General features: G+C 37.1%; 1 protein-coding gene across 1 annotated transcript in view; it reads left to right on the top strand.

Annotated features, from left to right (window-relative positions):
- idua (alpha-L-iduronidase) overlaps window positions 1-20,619 on the top strand; it is a 40,837-nt gene extending 20,218 nt beyond the window's left edge. The window contains exons 3-14 of the mRNA XM_015340053.2: window positions 5,943-6,025; window positions 6,317-6,424; window positions 6,600-6,695; window positions 7,540-7,742; window positions 8,153-8,332; window positions 12,715-12,931; window positions 15,205-15,414; window positions 15,582-15,703; window positions 16,198-16,323; window positions 18,824-18,900; window positions 19,299-19,399; window positions 19,975-20,619. Coding sequence (XP_015195539.2) covers window positions 5,943-6,025; window positions 6,317-6,424; window positions 6,600-6,695; window positions 7,540-7,742; window positions 8,153-8,332; window positions 12,715-12,931; window positions 15,205-15,414; window positions 15,582-15,703; window positions 16,198-16,323; window positions 18,824-18,900; window positions 19,299-19,399; window positions 19,975-20,075 — 1,624 coding nt within the window. The 3' untranslated portion in view covers window positions 20,076-20,619. The remainder of the gene's footprint in view (window positions 1-5,942; window positions 6,026-6,316; window positions 6,425-6,599; window positions 6,696-7,539; window positions 7,743-8,152; window positions 8,333-12,714; window positions 12,932-15,204; window positions 15,415-15,581; window positions 15,704-16,197; window positions 16,324-18,823; window positions 18,901-19,298; window positions 19,400-19,974) is intronic.
- Window positions 20,620-21,045: the final 426 nt, after the last annotated feature.

The following is a 21,045-nucleotide window of genomic DNA, read 5'->3' as shown; positions in this document are numbered from 1 at the left end:
CATACCACAGTAGACCTACACTTATGTTACATTTTGTCCTCCCTGTGCTGACAAAGTAAATTATATGTCATCAGATTGCAGAATGGTGGGCTGTCTGGTCTGCTGTGGATGACCCTTATAGATGAATCTGTACTTTACCATAGGACCTGCATGTGATAGTGATTCCTTTAAGGATTTATTCAGAGAAAATAAAATAGATTTATTAAGAGCAGCAGTGCTGACATATTGCCTTCTGACCATAGCATAATTAATAGCACTATGAACCAAAGAGACAGAAATCTCTTTGTCCTCAATGTGGTCTTACCATCCACCTGCTCATCCTTTCTGTAGGCAGGTATTTCCAGAGTAACCAAAGTTATATTCAGATACTCAAATTAAAGACAACTCCAGTGCTTGTGAAGTTATGTAAAACTACAACTTTTGTGTCAAGATAAAGTGTAAAAAGTAAAACTCAGTAATACTCTGGGCTGGTACAGTATAGCATGTTGAATTTTCATTGTGTGCCAATGGATGAAATGCCTAAATCTAATTAATTTTATGTGGAGTAGGCTGTATTCTCTCAGGGAAAATGCTGATGATTAACAGTGACAGATGCACTTTTTTGTGAAAAAACACACAGTACAGGAACTGCAGGATTCTGTAAATAATCACAAGAATCAAACAGAACAGACACCATCAGTATTTAAAAGTTAAGCCACATTGACAAATGTTAGCTAGGCAAAGATAGCATTATTTCTCTTAAGATAATTCACAGACATGAAAATGCTTCTGTATTTTCTTAACCTGGGGTAAGTAAACCATTGTCAAAGGTGGGTTAAATATAAAGTTGATCTGATCTTCAGCATCCTGCTGGTAGTCACTAGTCACTGTTTTTTTAATGGATACATTAGACTCATAAGTGTCTTGTTATTGCCATAGATTTCTCTGGTTATAAAACTTCATTAAATGAGCAAAATGCAATGTATGAATGTAGTATGATATACATGAGAAAGAATATTTTTGTAGCAGGCTGCCAGGCAGTGCTTTGGACAGAACATTCTCACAAGGATTATACTACACAAGAGATGGTCTGTAGGTGTTCCTTTGTTCATAAACAAGACAAATACTTAAACAAGGGCATGGAGCTACTGTACCACCAGAAGAAAATGGAAACACTCCCTCCCCTAGGGAGTGTATTCATCCTGCCTCACAAGACGCTAAGAGTCAAAATAAAGAGCTAAAATATACTGAGTATCAAAAGAAACGTATTTCTTTATGTGTGCATGTCTTTATAAAAATCACGTTTTAGGATTTTGGATATTGATTAGAAGTTTTTGGTATCATGTTGAAAAATTGATAATTCTATCATTATCATTGTGTGATTAAGTCACTGGAAATACACTACAGTGACTTAATCACACTTGCACTAAATCACTTCTTAAGTGAGAGTGTTGATTGAGTGAAGGTGATGAGGTGATTGATACTGGTGAGTGACTGGTGAAAGATTAAATAAAAAACACAGATAGGAACCAAAATGCCCCACTAAGCTACAATACAGTGCCTTTTCCTCAACAGCTGCACTACATTAGCTCATAAGGGTAAAACAGCTGTCTTGTGGTTTACCCTGTTCCAAATCATACTCATAATTCATTTTAATTTACCTCTTAAAAGTGTTCCATGAAAAGTGTTCCATGTAAATTTGCCCCTGCTGCCTCACGGCTCTAGGTCCTAGGTTTCATTCAAGAGGGAGATGCTTTCTGGCTTTGTATGTTCCCCTCACATTTGCATAAGTTTTGCCATGTTTTTCTCCAGTTTCATCCCATTTTCCAAAGACATAACCGCTAAGTTAATTGGTATCTCTGAGTTGACTGTGTGTCCTGTCCAGGATGTAGCCAAATCTTGTACTTCCTGGGCTCTTACCAGGATGAGGCAGCTCTATGATGAGAGATGGACGTGCTACGAATTATTTTCATTACATTCACCTCAGCATGTGTGTCTGAAGAAGTCCTGAATTCTACAGCCAAATTAACCTTATTTCCTGATGGAACTGTACCTCAGTCAAGCAACAGGTTCACTGTGATTAGAATCATCCCCATTTCTCATTTCATAATGCATAGGGCTCTTAATGAACTGTTGTTTACTGAGTATCTCTTTGCTGTGGAACCATGGGGAGGTGGCTAGAACATTGACAAGTTACACAATTAATAGGACATAGTATGTTCTCCTAACTTGTTAAACAAAAAAAAGGATCTTTCTTTTTCTTTGTTAACCATTAAGTGCTATACACACAACTTTTTGAAGACGAGGGATACAATTCATTAACTGCAGTGAGTCACAGGTGCACTTCATCTCCTCTCAAGCTGCACGTATTTTCACCAAGGAACGTAATAAAAACTTGTTTGGCCAAGAGCTGTCTGAGAGAGGTGGGCAGGTGCTATTCCATGTCAACCCTTTTTTTAGCAGGGACATCAATGGTAGACTTAACTACTGTATAGTAAAGTCAGCATTCTAACCAAGTAAAAATGTTCAGGTTGCTTGTTTTTCTCATTAACTTTGTTTTTTGCAAGAGCCAGTGGGAAACAATTTAAAATTAATGGAAAATTAGTGAAGATCAAAAATGACCATACAGGTTTAAGCTGTTGGTTTATTTAATTACTCGTAGTAAAAATATTAATCAGTAAGTTTCTCATATTGTAAAGCGAGATCCATACACTGCTTAACAAGTGCATTCTGTCTGAACAGAAGTGTCACCTCTGTGATTTCTTCCAGTGCTTTATATATTCATTAACCATGTAATTTAAAGAGAATCCATTGACTGAATTTCAATGTAAATGTTTAAGTGACAAAGTCACGTACTGCTTGGGCTTTTACTTGACAAAATGGTTGGTTGCTCTTCTGGTGTAAAGTATTTGTGCAGATAAATATTAATAAAATGTTGTTCTTTTGTTAAATTGATCAAACATTTTCTTCATGTTCTTGTATCTTCTTGTACCATCCCGTTTCTGTGAAGTCTTAGAAATGACATAAACATAAAAAATGTTTACTTTTTTTATTTCATATTGTCAGTAAGAAGAAAGAACATGTGCAAATAAATTCTTTATTGGGTTAAACATTGTTACCTTTGTTTTTTCTTGTTTTCCTTGTTGTTTTGGCTAATGTTTTTCTCATATAAGAAATGAAAGAAGGTAAAAGGCAATAATCCATCCTTGTTTTTTTTGCTGAACTATAAGATGTCAAGGAATGCATGTATAAAAGGAATATTTACATAGGCATTCCAGTGGCATTAAGATATTAGAATTGTTCAACATTTAGCAAAGTACTTTGCTAAATACTTGGTTGCTCTGTCCTGGACTGATTTTAGGTAGAGTATATGTAAGGTATAGGTACTGTATAACTACTGTAACATTCTGTCTCCTTTGTTATTTCTTCTAAAAATTGTCTAGAAGATGTCAGTGTTTGCCATGTGTATGTTTATTTTTAGCATTTGTTTTGTGTCAATTACTGTTGTTGCTTATTTTGGCCTTTCTAAATGTTGACTATTCCCCAATAGTTTATTTCCATATACAGTAGGTGATCCTCTGATTTTGTTCTGATTTTCCATATCCGTCCACAAAATATAAGTCAGGCTTACTGGTCTGTAATTAATTGGTTCATTTTTGTCCCCAATTTCACGGATGAAGGCTATTTTAGCAATTGTGCAGTCCATTTCCAAATTTTTATCTTGAAAGACCAAGTCCAATTGGAAGAATACTCTGGAAGTTTGTTTATCATAAGTATTCCTAGTACCTGTAAAACATGTGCCTCATCTATGCCAATGTTGTTTAATCTATAACTTTTCCTTCCTCAGTTTGATGCATGTTGTTAAAGTCATCTTTGGTTAATACAAATTATATTTTGTGTTTTTTTCCCCAAAAAACTTTATTTTATGGTAAGAAATCTGCTGATGTCTAGGTGACACTTAGTTTTAGGAATTCTGGTTCAGAGGGAGGCCTAACCAACTCTTTTGCTCTTTTTTAAATTAGGACATTTCATAGACTGGCATACCCACCACATTAAAAAGATGAGACTCACTCAAGCAGCTAACAAGTTCACTGCAATGAGGATCTTTCCCAATTCCAATTATAAAACATAAGGATCTCAAAGAGCTGTTGTTTACTGAGACTTTCTGTGCCATGGAACCATGTGGAGATGACTAGAACATTGTCAAGTTACACAATTATTTGAACATAGTGTGAAAATTGTTTCTTTTTTCTTGTTAATGTTACCATTGAGTGCTACACACAACTTTCAGAAGACTAGGGATACAATTCATTAACTCCTGAGAGGCACTTGTGCACACAGTCACTTCTCAATCTGCACATACAGTTATTTCCACCAAGGGTGGGAAGAAAACTAGATTGGGCGAGAGCTGTCTGAGTGAGTCATGCAGGTGCCATTCAGTGATAAACTGTTTTGAGCAGAGCAAAACAGCAGATGAAAGACTTCATAAGATGTATAAAACCAAGTGCAAATGTTTAGGATTCTAATTTTTCCCATCTTTATTCTTTTGGTATTATTACAAGAACCAATGGGAAACAATGGTAACTGAATTAAAAAATCACTGTTGTTCAAAAGATTCCAAATAAGATTTAAAAGGTACTTGTTAATTGTTCAAACTAACAAGCATAGTTAAAACATTGTTAAAATGAATTAAATGTTGATTGTTGTTACATGGTTTTATTACTTACCTGTAGTATAATATTTATGTATATTACATGAATATAAATATTGAAGGAACAAGTAATAGGTTTATTCCATGCTGAAAAAAAGAAGAAAGAAAACACAACGTTTCGGCCGTGGAGCCTTCTTCAGGTGTGGAGGCAGCCTACGCATGCTGACGCAGCTACCCACCTGAACTACTATAAATATTGAATATTATATTTGAGCTGTCCATGTTGTCCTAGACAAATTACATAATTATTGTTTAATTGTATTTGTGTTTATTTAAGCATTTCATGTTTAGTTTTTGAATGAAGAAGCTTGCCATTAATTTCCCCTAGTACACAGAGTCTCTCTGATTCATTCCGTGATCTCTGTGCAGTTAATTAAATTAAAGTCTATTGAATTTGACAAGCACTTAGCGGCACACAAGAGCTCTTTATGTGTTCGGAGTAACAGGAAATCAGTTGTAGAAGATCCTCAAAAGCACAGTCACTTGTAGAAATACAACGACACAGCACTTGCCAGACACATGACATGAATAACTGGACATGCCTGAAATTTCTGCTTGCTGTTATGAATAACCATAGCCTTTTTTTTCTGTGATTGAAGAATCAGGGGTAGTTCCTTTGCATTAATGCATATTTTTGCTAAACCACATACTGTATTCCATGTGTGACACTCTTCTTTGTGTCATGTTTCAAATTAAAGTGTTATGACAACTTCATGCAGAAAGAACATGCAAACTCCATGCAGATAGAACCCAGGGCCCTAACACTGTGAGGTATCAATGTTAACCATTGTGCCACTTTGCTGCCCCAACACTACACACAGATTGCATAAAATCCGCAAAGTGCTCTACTCATTTCCAATTAGAGTTTTGGGTAAAATACTCCTGGTTTTGGTAGACAATTTACAAGAACCTAGCATTGGATTAAGAGATGAAAAAAAGCAATGTAATTGTAAAATTAACATCTGTTAATATCCTTTCAATTGTACATTTGTAATATGTACATTTTATTATGATGTACGAATATTATTATTATTTTTACTATGTATACTTTTATTACATTTTGTAAATAAAATAAATTTCACAGTATTCCAAAGGAATTATTTTTCCATGCATTTAAAATGTAGAATTTTAAGAAATCTTGTATATTGTATTTATTTTCATCCAGCTGAAAATACTGAGACCTTTCCATGACAGTTTAGGATGGGTGAACTGAAGCAGGTTTTTACTTTTCTTTTTGTTCTGTGTTTTGTAGTGTTGTAAATGAAGAACCACATTACAACTTCACCAAGCTGGATAAACTTATTGACCTGTTGTGGCAGAATGGATTGAGACCAGGTAACATCAGTTGATTTGGTTCCTCTTTCTCAGACCTCGGACAGGTTTGGGACACCACAGACAGGGCAATAGCAACTCCTGAGACAGTCAGCAGTCATCACCTGCTCAGGGGCTTTCAGCTTTCCATTGTAAGTGGGAACTAAGCCTAGAAAAGGAATGCCAAACTCCATTTTGGCCCAAATGCCGGAAACACTACTGTGTCCTGTTTGTTCAATATAAACAACTGCTTTTTCATTCTAAGCTAGTTCTAACCAAAGGCAGTTGATTAACTTCAAGGTGTGTCTGTTTCAGGCTTTGAGTTGATGGGAAGCGCTGGTGGATACTTCACTGACTTTGAGGACAAAAGGCAATTGATGGAGTGGAAAAAAATGGTCTCCCTTCTGGCAAAGAGGTACATTGGTACGTCTGAAGTAAAGGGTTTGCACAGTTCACACAAAATGTTTGCCCTCTTTACTCTTGGCATTCAAAGCATTTCAGTCCAGTCCAGTAATTGGTTTTCTTACCTTAGTCTTTATGTATTTATTGCCTTGGAATATTTGTCATTGTAACACAATGTTTTCATGTTTAATTGCAGATAAGTATGGCTTAGGATATGTTTCCAAGTGGAACTTTGAAACATGGAATGAACCCAACAATCATGATTTTGACAATGTTACTGTAACAATCCAAGGTAAAGGACTTTCTTGTTAAATTACAGTATGTTTACACTTCTTTGTGTATCCCAAAGTCACTTCCACATGATTATAGTGTATCTTTAATAGTTCTACAAGTAAGGTAAAAAGACTTTAATGTCCTTGCCACCAAAAACTGTTTTCAAGGATTTTTGTATTTTTTAGAATTTTGATAAATGTGGGTAGGAGAAAGTAAACACCAAACAGAAAAGTTTTGTAGACACTTTAATGTCCTTACCACCAAAATCTTTTTTCAAGGATTTTTGTATTTTTAAAATATTCAAATTTTGTAAATGTGGGTTTAATTGTTAATCACAGATGCACTTCTTACCCTTTCATCCACTGTCGTTAAGAGGTAAGCTAGCTTAGGACACTAAAATGAGACCAGATCCAAATCCACTGGAAGGAATTCCAAGAAACAGTTTCCACAAACAAAAAGTAGAAGAGAAAGACACATTTGTTGCCAAAATGTTGTGGGAAAATTTGTTCTCATAACCATATATCTGTGCATTGCATTGGCTAATGCATTTCTTTCTGACCTATCAGGGCTCTGCATGGGACACAGCCCACTTGACCTACAGTAGTAACTAAGAAAATCAGACTCACTGATTGGTCAGACTAGGCCAATCAGAGAAATGTGAAGGTATTTTGGGTTATTTTTCAATAACTGTCACACTTGCATAAAAGCCTGAGATCCACAACTCATGTTTTAAAACAACCAAAGGACAGAAATCTGTCTGTTTTAACTGGTCTATACTTTAGCATTCCTGCACAAAGAGCAACTGTCAGTTTGTTGCATTGCAGTAGATTTCATAGTCCAAGTTAATGTTTCCTCACCTCTAGGTTTCCTCAATTACTATGATGCCTGCTCTGAAGGTCTGAAGGATGCAAGTCCCTTATTGCAGCTTGGGGGCCCAGGGGACTCCTGTCACTCCCCTCCTCACTCTCCCTACTGTTGGGCCATGCTGACTCACTGCTACAACGGCACCAACTTCTTCACTGGGGAGACTGGTGTTCGGCTGGACTACATAGCACTGCATAAGAAGGTGAGAGACCAGGCGCTAGCATTGTTGTGCTCTGAAACTGCCCTGGAACAAGCACAGCTATTATATAAACCAAATACCAGGTTCATTTGAACCAAGAAAAGCACATTGGAGGCTACAGAAATCAACCATTGTTGGATATCCCGCATCGTCAGTTTTTGTGATACACAATACCATCTGTACTGAAAGGGCACTCAGAAGTGTGATTTAATTTGACACTATAGTCAACTTTTTGCATTTTTGCATTAGTGAAATTTGGGTGGGCAAAGACATTGTCTCATGATTGCCCTTCCCAATATAATTACAGGGATCAATTTTGGTGGTATTCCTAAGGAATTCACTTAGGCTTTTGATTGTCAGAACAAATACATGTCAAATCATGATCTGTTGCTTGTGGATTTCTTTATTTACAGGGTGAAGGTAGCTCTCTCCGTATCTTGGAACAGGAAATAGAAACCATAAAGGAGATACAGCAATGTTTTCCCTCATTTAAATACCTTCCTGTTTACAACGATGAAGCAGATCCACTGGTCGGATGGTCTAAACCACAACTGTGGAGGGCAGATGTAACTTATGCAGCCATGGTTGTAAAGGTAAGGGAGATGAAACGTTCCCTCAAAATGATTAAGAGGTCTTCCCTAAAAACAAGAATAAACAAGAAAGAATGTATTTTTCCCCCAATGGTTTTTAGGCAGTATTACAGTATGTTCACCTTAAGTGATATTGTAGACACCTTTTGATCAGTTCTGTTTCCAGTACAATCATCACCATTGCTCTTTGATCCATTAAAAATAATCTAAACCTAAAGCAATAAAGTAATAGGATGTGTTCCCAGGAGATGTTGGAACAGTACTGATCCAACATTGGGGGATTGTGAAGAAATTGAGCTCTGCAAATGTTCCTTTGGGGATCTAGGGAACTCCACACACTGCACCATAAAAAGTATATGCAAATATATCTAACTACAATTTATATATATATATTTTACTGTATATATTACAAATCACTACCATTTAGCTCCTACAGATTACTGTGCAATCTTTTTTTCAAGTCTTGTTTTCTCAAGTTTCTGGAAGTTTCATGCTTTTGTCCGTGTGAAAGCTGGTGTGAAATAGAAATATTGCTCTAAATATGTTGTCACAGTTTATAAAATGATCTTCTTTGGTGTGAATAAGATAAATATTGCAATGCACTGACATTTGGTTATGTCTGACTGTTCTAAAGGAAATACATTCATCCACATTTAACTCTGACCTAGAAGTGGATATTCACCAGCACTTGTAAATTTTAACCAGGAGGTGGAGCAGTTTTGTAACACATTAGGAATGTTCATCTCTTAGCACAAAGTATATTAAGGAAATTGGATGAGGTTCAGCTTGTTTATGATGAACTGAATAAAAGTCCTGGTTTGACATTATTATTGCTTAAGATATCTGTAATTCAGTTCAGAGTTAGTGTTGGGCTTCATGATGTTTAGAAATCAGGGAATGTATAGAACAAAGTCCACTTAATGCAGTTGTCTAAAAATGTGCTTTGCCAAATTCAATGAGATTTTGATTTAAATAGTATGTTATTCTTGCTATTTTTTCACAGAGTGAAGGTGGTTGGATAAAGGCATAGTTTGGTCTTGGCAAATACACAATGTTTCAGATCACATTATAATTTAGAATGAGATTAATAGGTGTGCTTGATGGTCATTCACTAATTACCAGTTATATCAAGCCGAGATGTAACTGGTAATAAGTCACCCAGCCTTTTTGATCTCTCTCCATTTGCTGATAGTGTGCAGTTTCCACAGTTCAGTATTGAATACACTTGTATTGATAAGCTGTAGCTGTTTTATCTTGAAGAGATGGCAATATTTGACAACTCACACTGCAGTAAATTCAAATAGTTTTAAAGCGCAGTAGTAGTCATAAATAAGTTTATGAGATTCTTTAGTATAAAAATGTGGATGGATGGATATTTGCCCGATATGCCTTCCGGCATGTAGGGACAGCAACGTCCTGTTGCTGTTTCCGTAACATTGTTTTTTTACAGGACAGGGTTGTTAGCCTTGTGCCCAGCCTCCAACATGGAGGACCTGGCGCCAGACGTGGGACACGAACCCACAACCCTGAGATTATGAGTTTCGTGTTCTACCAACAGAGCTAGTCGGGGCCCTGTATAAGAATGTGATACATTGAAAATAAACCTCATGAAACATGTACTGTATGGATTATCTCCAAAAAGCACAAGGCTCAAATGACCTATGATATATGATATATGAAATATGATAACTTTATAATAAAGACAAATGTCATGGTACATTTGGTCTGTTACCTCACCTTATAGAACTTGTTGCTTCTTTCACTTAAATGCTTGGCTTCATTTGAGGCCAATGGAACAATATTTGAGAAAACATCTAAGAACTCAGGCTACACTCAACAATGTGTTGTACATGTTGTACATCTCTGGAAAATATTCATAGCGTGGTGAAAAGTTAATTAAACTAAAATGTGTCAAGTCAATTATTAATCTTTTCTATCTGTCCATCCATTTTCTAACTGCTTAATCCAGTATAGGGTCATGGGAAAGCCAGAGCCTACCCCAGCAAGCTATTCGTCTTTTCAAAGTGGCATTTCATTAAATAATAAGCTGGCCAAAATATTAGAAACTAACAGGAGAGAGCAATTGGTTTATTTTCCTTTAAATAGTTTAGGAGGCCACCTTCTGACAGCTGCCCATTATATTTTTTTGGACATAAACTTGTTGGACTTCCAAATGTTGCCAGCAGCCTTATCACCCTGCACCTCACAACAGGTAGCCCACTGAAGCTATGCAAGTGTGATCCTGGTCAGTACTTGGATTGGAGACCTCTTGGGAAACATTAAGGTTGCTACTGGCAGAGGTATTATTAGGGCCAGTAGGGGGTGCTTACCTTGTGGTCTGTGTGGGTCCTTATGCCCCAGTATAGTGATGGGTACACTCTACTGTAAAAAGACGCCGTCTTTCGGATAAGATGTAAAACTGATGTCTTGACTCTCTGTGGTCATTAAAAATCCCAGGGCGTTTCTCAAAATGAGTAGGGGTGTAACCCCAGCATCCTGGCCAAATGTCACATTGGCCTTTATCAATCATATCCTCCTAATAATCCCCATCTATGAACTGGCTTCATTACTCTGTTCTCCTCCCTATTAATATGAGCGTTCTGGTGCACTATGGCTGCCGTCCCATCAACCAGGTGGATGCTGCACATTGGTGGTGGTGGAGGGGAGTTCCCATTAACTGTAAAGCACTTTGAGTGGAGTGTCTAGAAAAGCACAATACTGCGTAGGTGTAAGGAATTATCATTAATGCTAATCTAGTTATTCTACTGGTAGGCCTGGTTAAACAATGTAACTGAACATCCCCAGTCTCAACTGCACAATTAGTTTTGGACTCCATTTTGAAAGCAGTAATTTGAGAGGGCTATAAGACACGTGTGGCACCGTAGTTCATTCATTGAGGCATCATCTGACATCACATCAATAGTTTTGGGGTTTTCAAATATCAGTCTAACCCCTTTTAATGCAAACACCAGGTTAATAGAGACTGTTGTTTCTTTGCTGACTCCAATAAATTATTGTCTGTCTGGACAATGTGGTATGAAACACATGTAGATTTGATCTCTGGTACAACCTAAGAGCTCTGCTCTGTCCCTGTTCAATACACTAAACTAAAACAATAAACAACAAAAACAATAAACTAAACAGTTTGTTTATATTTAATGGCCACATTCTCTTACATTAAGGGTAAGATATTTCCGGCATGGAAATTTGTATCACTGATGTAAAACAGACACAGTTTAACAAAGGAACAGATGGAGGTTAATCCCAAGATGTAAAATAAGAAGAAAGAAGGAAAACCACATTTCACTTGTGGAGGCTTTTTCAGATGTGCATAGGAATGAGGGAAAACTAGGGAGAAATGTGAAGCAGCTCCCCACTGTAACCTTATGACATAACGATGCCAAATATAAGCACGCAGTGAGAACAGTGATAACCCATGTCACATCGTCTCTCTAACAATGACAGTACAGCTGACTGATACAACACCTGTTAAGACTGGGAACATCTTTGTCTCTTACTCACACAGGGCAAGGCAAGTCAAGTCAGGACTAAGCAGCTAAATCCACTAAACCCATTAATCTTAATTCATATGAAGGAAGAGGCCATGTGAGGTGAAATTTTCTGAAGTTCTGAGAGGAGCAGGTTATCCAGCCTTTTGTGTGTGCTGCTCCTCTGTGTGCCCAGTATTAGACAATTGAACAGAACTGGCTGTGTTAATGACTGTTCCATTTTACATTGTTTTTCTTCTTATGGTATCTTTTAGCACATAATGCTCTCCCTTTAATCTTGATCTGTTGGAACAGTCTTCTACATACCCTTAATTCAATGCCTGTATTTGATTTATATATATTTATATTGTTTCACATTGATGCACCTTGTTTGCATGTAAGCAATACAGCTTACAGCTACTGTGTAGCTTACATGCAAACAAGTCCTACGTACGTGTAATATTACATGCAATCTCTGCGTTCGGTGTAGATAGTGAATAGTTCTGTCAGTGTTACCTATGAAGTATTTTGGTTATTCTTCATGGCAACAATTAAGAAGGGAGGCACAATGGTGCAGGGGTTAGCTTTGCTGCCTTGTAGTGCTGGGACTCTCTGTTCAGTTCCAGACCTGGGGGGCTATCTAGTTTCTTCCCACATCCCAAAGACATACTGTTGGGTTAATTGGCCTTTGGGAAAATTGGACATGATGTGAGGGTATGGATGTTTGTGTCTCTGTGGGCCCTGGAATGGACTGCCATCATGGCAGGATAGGCTCTGGCTGCCCTGCGGCCCTTAATTGGAAGAAGCTGTCAGAATTTGTTTTCAATTGGGGTGAATGAAACCAAAAAAGTCTTGGTCATTTTCGTACCATTTTTGACTCAGTCTTTTCTTTTCCAGGTTATTGGTCAGCACCAAAACCTGCTCATGGCAAGTCCAGAGAACACCATCAATTACACCCTGCTGAGCAACGATAACGCCTTCCTCAACTACCACCCACACTACTTCACCCAGCGCACCCTCACCGCTCGCTTCCAGATGAACCACACGCGTCCTCCTCATGTTCAGCTGCTGAGGAAGCCTGTGCTGACAGTCATGGGCCTCCTGTCACTCTTAGGTGTGAAACGTCCTCCTATGTCTCACAGTGTGTCGAGTTTTTCACATTGAGATTTTCTAATTTCAACAGGTTCTTAGTTTCTCCAATTGCTTTAAACAGGTAGTAGTGGAAGTAATAATATTAATAGGCTTTGTTTTTTATAATGCCTTGCAGTTTTTTCTTATAAGTTATCATTAGAAGAAAATTAACTGACATGGATGGTTGTGTGGTTCTGTTTCCATGCAATGACCTTTTCCATGTATTTACAGTAGACCACATCTTATTACAATTTTTTTTTTATTTTCTCTTCATAGTATCTAGAATTAACCAAATCACATTTAAATACTGGTCCTCATTTTAATTCCCGCTAAACACCACATACATCTTGTGTTATCACAAGTAAAATCGGAAAGGTTTTCTGAAAATAATTCCACGTGGTCCCATTCTTGTTGACTTGAAAAATGATACAGCAACACAGCAAAACCAATACAAGAAAGTCACTTTTTGTGAAGTGAACACCAGTGACTTCAAGGATTGAAAATCCCAGCTATTGCTTTGATTTAGTATTCATCACAAATTTCAGATGGCACTACCAAGCATGACATTTTGTCACTTTATTCAATTGGAATGTTCAATTGGTTGTTCTGTTAGAATGCTCTGTTGATCTTGTAATCATAGATTAAAATGAGTTATATATTCCAGATTGTTTTATTCGTATAATTTACTATTATCTGTGACTGTCATATTCCATTCAATAGTTTTCAGATCAAGCAAGAATGCCATCTCTTGAGGTTCCCACATAACACTGTTAACTTTTGTCTTAACTGGTAGCTAAAAAAGAGACATAAGTGCAGCAGTAGCTTAGTTCGCTGGTGAGCATCATACCAATACAGTGACATCAAAGCCTTGTAATAAAAAAGCAAGGCACTGTATACTATATTATTCAAAATTATATCATAATTATATGTTATACTTACATGTATATTTTATAATCTAAGTAAAAGATACAAAAAATCTACCAGGCTTGAAAAATAAATAAACAAAGGCAGTTAAATATGGCCAGTATTGATTAAGACCAGTATTGTTTTTTATTAATAATTGCATGGAGTCCATTGTTTAGAGAAGAGGCTAGTAGACCTGGGATCTTGACCTATGTACAGTATTGCACTTATATATCTATCAATTGCTAATGTACGTGTTCAGTTCAGAAAGTGTCAGTTTAAGTAACTAATCCCTTCAGGCTTTCCCCTTCAGCAGCATGTGGAAGAAGGATTTCAAAATAACCTGTGTTATTCTACTAATCTACTAATTAGTGGGCTGTCTAATCTACTACACAGATGAACAAGTACACTCTGATATATTGGCATATACTAGGAGGAGCCCTTCATCTGTACTATCATAAGTGAGGCTTTGGAAGAGTGAATTCGGAGAAATTAATTGATTTTACTTTGTTTCCTCTAAAGAAAAGCTTTGTTTTTTGTAACACAATTATTTTGAGACTGTTCATTGCTGATTGCTATACTGAAAGTGTAGGAGTCAGCAACATCTATATTTTCAAGCACTAATCCAGTTACAGGACACATGTACTGAGAACCTAATCCTCTTTTTATTTAATGTACAATGGAAAAGAAGGGCAGTGAAGAGGATAGAGAGTGTAACTGTATTCAGTGCCTGGAAGGTTCATCATGTACAAAAACAAACTAGACAGAGGCACAGAAATAATTTAGTGTTATTTTCACTGACCTTTTCAGTTGTTAGTGGCATGAGGTGGCAGTTGTGTGTACCGCCTTGGTGTTTAATAGCTAAGCAAATTAATTATGTTTATCAGAGAATTATGTTATAGTCAAAGCAATGCACAGACTAGTGGCTACTAATCAAGTGATAGTTGAGTTAAGTTACAAATGAATCCTCATCTAACTTTTAAGCAGAGGCTGTACACAGAGGGCAGATGCTCTCTTTAATTTGTTATTTAGGTGAAGTGCATACATTTCACTGACTTACACCAGTTTTGTTTTTTCTGCACTCCAGTCCAGTGCTGTTTTCTCAGAATTATAGTATATTTCATAGGGGAAATCTTATCTTCCAACATTCAGAGTACTTAGTCTAGATGGTGGTTTAGACAATAAATTAAAGAAAATTACTTTGTAGCTGTTCAAGGTGGTTTTCCAACGAGAATTATTCCAGATTGTGTCTTCTCAATGTGTTTGTTGAAAAGTCCAGTTCAAAAAGTTGCTGGCTATGTAATTGAGATGTTTTAATTTTTACTGTCTCATTTTTTTGTTTTCAACCTACAGGAGAGAAGCAAATATCAGCTCATATAACTGCGGATGGGAAAGGTAAAGATTCTACTTTGGGCGTCATTGCCAGCATCCATGAACCTAATTTCCCTGAAACATCAAATAGCTGGCAGTCCACTATATTGATCTACAACAGCAGAGACAACACCACCTCTCCTGATACAAGCTATGTTACAGTCCATCTTAATGGATACGCCACTCATCCAGGTAGGGGCAAATTAATAGAACATTCTCAGTCTTCTTGTGTGTTAACCCTTTGGTTCCAAAAAAGAAAATCTGAGGTCCTGAATGTTCTTCGGTTATTTTGTTTTCTTCCTTTCCTTTCTTTTATTTTTGCAATGTTGATATTGATGCCTTTGGATCTTTGATTCCAGGGTTGGTGTATGTGACTTATCATCTGGACAACAATTCCACAAACCCGTATCAACTGTGGAAAAGCTTTGGAAGCCCCGACTTTCCTACCATTGAGCAGTTCCATCAACTGAGGGAAGCTGAGGTAAAGGTTCTTGAGTTTGTAAGCCAACTAAATAATAACAAATGTGCTACTACACACAAGCCTAATTTAACATTGTACCTGTCACTTGGATGAATGTAACCCTGTAATAATAGGGAGTATAACGTCTAAGGAGCCTGTGACAACAGTGTTACTCCCTTTGAAGTTCAAAAAGCATCCGTATTCCCTGTGTCAATGGGCTACACGCTACATATTCATGGATTGGAACTTTTTATTTTCAATAAATCATTCATTTATGTGAGACTACAGGTTACTAAGGCAGAAATCCAAATAATTTTAACTATTATTTATTTTTCCCAAACCCTACTTTCAGGGTCAGAGTATGGCCCTTCCGTATTTCCCCACCATAACACTGCGGGAGTCTGTGCCACGATCTGAGATGTAAGAAAACAAATGGTGATTCCAGATTAGGTTGGTGTATAATGGAAATCTGTAAAGTATTTTATTTAAATGTATAATAACTGCATCTCCCCCAGGATCCACTGGTGAATGGACCTTTTCCCTTCCCCTCTGAAGGCAGTCTTACCCTGAAAGTGGAGCTGCCCATCCCCTCTGTTCACCTCATTCATGTGTGTGCCCAGCCTCAGGCAGCACCAGATCAGGTCAGTGTGTGCTGCTAATCCATCAGATCCAATAGACACATACTGTATGCACTGTATCACTGTGTTACACTATCTTATTGCATCAGTTTTGTTTAATTGATGTTTCTCATGACAGAATCCCTAGAATCCTTTTCTTAAAGGATGTATATTCTCATGCAGATCACAAGGAACATTTCTCTAAACAGCGCCGTGGGGTCATCATAAACATTCCATGCAGTCCATGTGGATAATTTGTTTAAAGCATGACAACCATAAATTCAGTGCCTGTACGCTCTTACTGTTTCTGAATTGCACTAATTTTTTAAACCAGCTTGTTTTTGTTGCTCACAAGTTTCACAAATTAAGTTTATCTGCTGTGCCAGGCTACTTTAGGAGATTAGTATGTCTCACTATACTGACACATAGCATGGTGCCACGTGAGCATTCCACTCCCAGAGGCTCAGGAGGAAATTTTGGCTGTGGATTTATCCTCTTTGATTCAAATCAGCCCACTGCTAAGTAGTAGCTAGTAAATCCAGACATGATCTCCTGAACTGAACTCAGCATTTGTTGAAAATCAGCTAAAGGGAAAAGTGGATTGTAACAGATTTGCCGCAGTAACACAGGATTTTGTCAAACTCTGAAAATGTTTTTTAACTTTTCTTACATTTAAATGCTTATGTCAGTTTTATATATAAACTGCATGTCATCTTTAATATTTATACACAGTATATTCTCATATGCTGTATTATACAGTGCCTTGCGAAAGTATTCGGCCCCCTTGAACTTTTCAACCTTTTGCCACATTTCAGGCTTCAAACATAAAGATATAAATTTTTTAATTTATGTGAAGAATCACCAACAAGTGGGACACAATTGTGAAGTGGAACGAAATCTATTTGGATTTTTGAAACTTTTTTAACTAAGAAAAAAATGAAAAGTGGGGCGTGCAAAATTATTCGGCCCCCTTGCGTTAATACTTTGTAGAGCCACCTTTTGCTGCGATTACAGCTGCAAGTCGCTTGGGGTATGTCTCTATCAGTTTTGCACATCGAGAGACTGAAATTCTTGCCCAATCTTCCTTGCAAAACAGCTTGAGCTCAGTGAGGTTGGATGGAGAGCGTTTGTGAACAGCAGTTTTCAGCTCTTTCCACAGATTCTCGATTGGATTCAGGTTTGGACTTTGACTTGGCCATTCAAACACCTGGATACGTTTATTTGTGAACCATTCCTTTGTAGATTTTGCTGTATGTTTGGGATCATTGTCTTGTTGGAAGATAAATCTCCGTCCCAGTTTCAGGTCTTTTGCAGACTCCAACAGGTTTTCATCCAGAATGGTCCTGTATTTGGCTGCATCCATCTTCCCCTCAATTTTAACCATCTTCCCTGTCCCTGCTGAAGAAAAGCAGGCCCAAACCATGATGCTGCCACCACCATGTTTGACAGTGGGGATGGTGTGTTGAGGGTGATGAGCTGTGTTGCTTTTACGCCAAACATATCGTTTTGCATTGTGGCCAAAAAGTTCGATTTTGGTTTCATCTGACCAGAGCACCTTCTTCCACATGTTTGGGGTGTCTCCCAGGTGGCTTGTGGCAAACTTTAGACGAGACTTTTTATGGATATCTTTGAGAAATGGCTTTCTTCTTGCCACTCTTCCATAAAGGCCAGATTTGTGCAGTGTAAGACTGATTGTTGTCCTATGGACAGACTCTCCCACCTCAGCTGTAGTTCTCTGCAGTTCATCCAGAGTGATCATGGGCCTCTTGGCTGCATCTCTGATCAGTCTTCTCCTTGTCTGAGCTGAAAGTTTAGAGGGACGGCCAGGTCTTGGTAGATTTGCAGTGGTCTGATACTCCTTCCATTTCAAGATGATCGCTTGCACAGTGCTCCTTGGGATGTTTGAAGCTTGGGAAATCTTTTTGTATCCAAATCCGGCTTTAAACTTCTCCACAACAGTATTACGGACCTGCCTGGTGTGTTCCTTGGTCTTCATGATGCTCTCTGCGCTTTCAACAGAACCTTGAGACTATCACAGAGCAGGTGCATTTATACAGAGACTTGATTACACACAGGTGGATTCTATTTATCACCATCAGTCATTTAGGACAACATTGGATCATTCAGAGATCCTCGCTGAACTTCTGGAGTGAGTTTGCTGCACTGAAAGTAAAGGGGCCGAATAATTTTGCACGCCCCACTTTTCATTTTTTTATTAGTTAAAAAAGTTTCAAAAATCCAATAGATTTCGTTCCACTTCACATATGTGTCCCACTTGTTGGTGATTCTTCACATAAAATAAAAAATGTATATCTTTATGTTTGAAGCCTGAAATGTGGCAAAAGGTTGAAAAGTTCAAGGGGGCCGAATACTTTCGCAAGGCACTGTATCTCATGTGTTTGCGTTGCCTTCATTAATGCAGTTTTTGCTGTATTTCCAACACAAATATTTCAAACAGCTTGGAAATGTTGCAAATAGTCTTTCTCTTTGACGTTTTCTGGTAAAGTGTGTTTTTCTTTCTTAGGTGACAGGTGTGGCTTTCCTCACAGTGACTAAGGGACAGGTGCTGATATTATGGAAAGATGGCTGTGTCAATTCCAAGTTAGTAGTAATAACACCACTTATCTTGTACACTGATAGCAAGACCATCATGTCAAACTATGACACACTGTATGCCCACTGTTAGCAAGAGTTAAGATTTCTTTATCCAAATTGCAAGGAACCCACAGGTACTGTATTAGCTTCCTTAGCATGTCATCTATGAATCTCTTGGAACACATGCACATTGTTTATTTCCTTCTAGAACTACCTTTGTGTACCATTATCACAAGAAAGAAAACATTTGTCAGTCTACATGTTTCCCTAAATTCAGAATCTTCACCATAGTCTCACATGTTTTGAGTTTCTGCACTGCTGCTACTATTATTTAAGCACTACTATTCTGTTGCGCTGGGATTATTCATTATTGCATGTGAAGATGTGCATGTTTGTCATCCTAGGTGTATAAAAACCTACGAAGTGGAATTCTCACAGGACAAGAAGTCATTCCAAAGAATTAATGTCAGGGACACAATTTTTACATTATACACGTATGCCCCAGGTAAGCAGTACACATTATTTTTTTTGACTAAATTTCCCGTTATGAGTGTTCAAAATGAGTGAATAAAAACAAAATGGCTCCTATTCTTCTATTTTTGCATTTTCAAAACAGTAAGAAAGACCACATGTTTTTTCACACACTTAAAAGTTAACATATTTAACTTTTAAGTCTTAATATTGAAAGAGTACAAAAATGTACATAATCATCTTTTCATTCTAAATTTCAATAAGAAATATGTCATGTAATGTTTTTACAGTCTAAATTTCTAAATAGCCCACCATTGAGGAGGTCACATTCTGAAAATATAAAGTTTGTTTTCTGGTTATCCTAATCTTAATCATTATGAGTCTTATATGAAGAATCCAAACAATTTAAATAAACCTTAAAATTCAAATAACTAATTAGAATCACCTAATAACCCATGTGATTCTGGGGATTGTGCTTCCTATCAGAAAAAGAGAAAGATAAATCAGAAGTTACTCAAAGTAAATGATAATCTTATGTGGTAAAGCGTTTTGTTTAGAGCACCTGTGTATAAAAAAGTACATTATTCTAACCACTCTGCTTGTTTGCAGAAAGCGCAGAAGTTTCAGGTTTCTACAAAGTGCGTGCAGTGGACTACTGGGATAGACCCGGGGCATATTCTATTCCGGAAAAATACAGTGAAGAGCTCTGATGAACACTTTATTTGTCGGATACACATTTTTATACTACTTCTGTGCCTCTGCTGGTATTTTTTGCCAAAAAATATTTATAGACTGTACGTTTTATTTTTATGAGCAGTGCTATAAAGGGAATATTGTGTTGTGTATTCAATATTGACTCTGTTAACTTTTTGTATTGGGATTAGTTGCTTGATTGAGTTAATGCTTTAATGAACATGAAAAATTACACTATTGCTCTTTTATAGAGATTATAAAATTGTAAACATTTTGCAAAAAATGAAAAAAATGCATTATTAGTGAATACAATAGAACATGACTGGTTTGTGCAGAAAAACTATAAGATTGAATAAGAGTGTGCTGCTGAATTTCCCACATTGAAGTTTCACCTTCTCAAATCAGTGTGGACTGATACACACTGAGTACACTAGAACCTGAACTACTAAGTACTGCAGAAGATGTCGTCTGGGTTACTTCATATTTAAAAAGTATGGAAAACTGCTTTTTTATTTTTTGGACAAGGTCAGAGCTTGAATAAATGTGTTTTTAAAGGCTAAAGCTGACCAGCTCTCTTGACTGCAATACCTAAAAACAGAACAGGATTTCTTCCCCATGCTAAGACTTTATAATGTACTTATTCTGTACCTTGCATGATATATTCGTATTTCAGCAGTTTGTGTAGTAGTAACATTAGCTCTGTTATATTGTTCTTTTCATTGGACACACTTAGCTACAATTCTGTATAAAACTCATAAATGTACTTTTCAAACTGTCTGACTCGGTATTCTCAACACAATGAGAATCAGAAGAGACCACATTTCTCTCAATACTCTTCCCAACATTGAAGCAAAATATTAAACAGTTATGTGCATAACCTCTACATCCTGTAGTAAAATATGTAAAACATAGAAGTTAACAACTGTAAAGGATTTTTTTGTTGTCCTTTTAATTACCCTATGATTTAAAGCACACATTATAATGTTA

The sequence above is a fragment of the Lepisosteus oculatus genome, chromosome 3, assembly GCF_040954835.1.
Source record: "Lepisosteus oculatus isolate fLepOcu1 chromosome 3, fLepOcu1.hap2, whole genome shotgun sequence".
Classification (NCBI taxonomy): Eukaryota; Metazoa; Chordata; class Actinopteri; order Semionotiformes; family Lepisosteidae; genus Lepisosteus; species Lepisosteus oculatus.
Note: the sequence above shows the minus strand (reverse complement) of the source record. Positions and strands in the feature narration are given on the sequence as shown.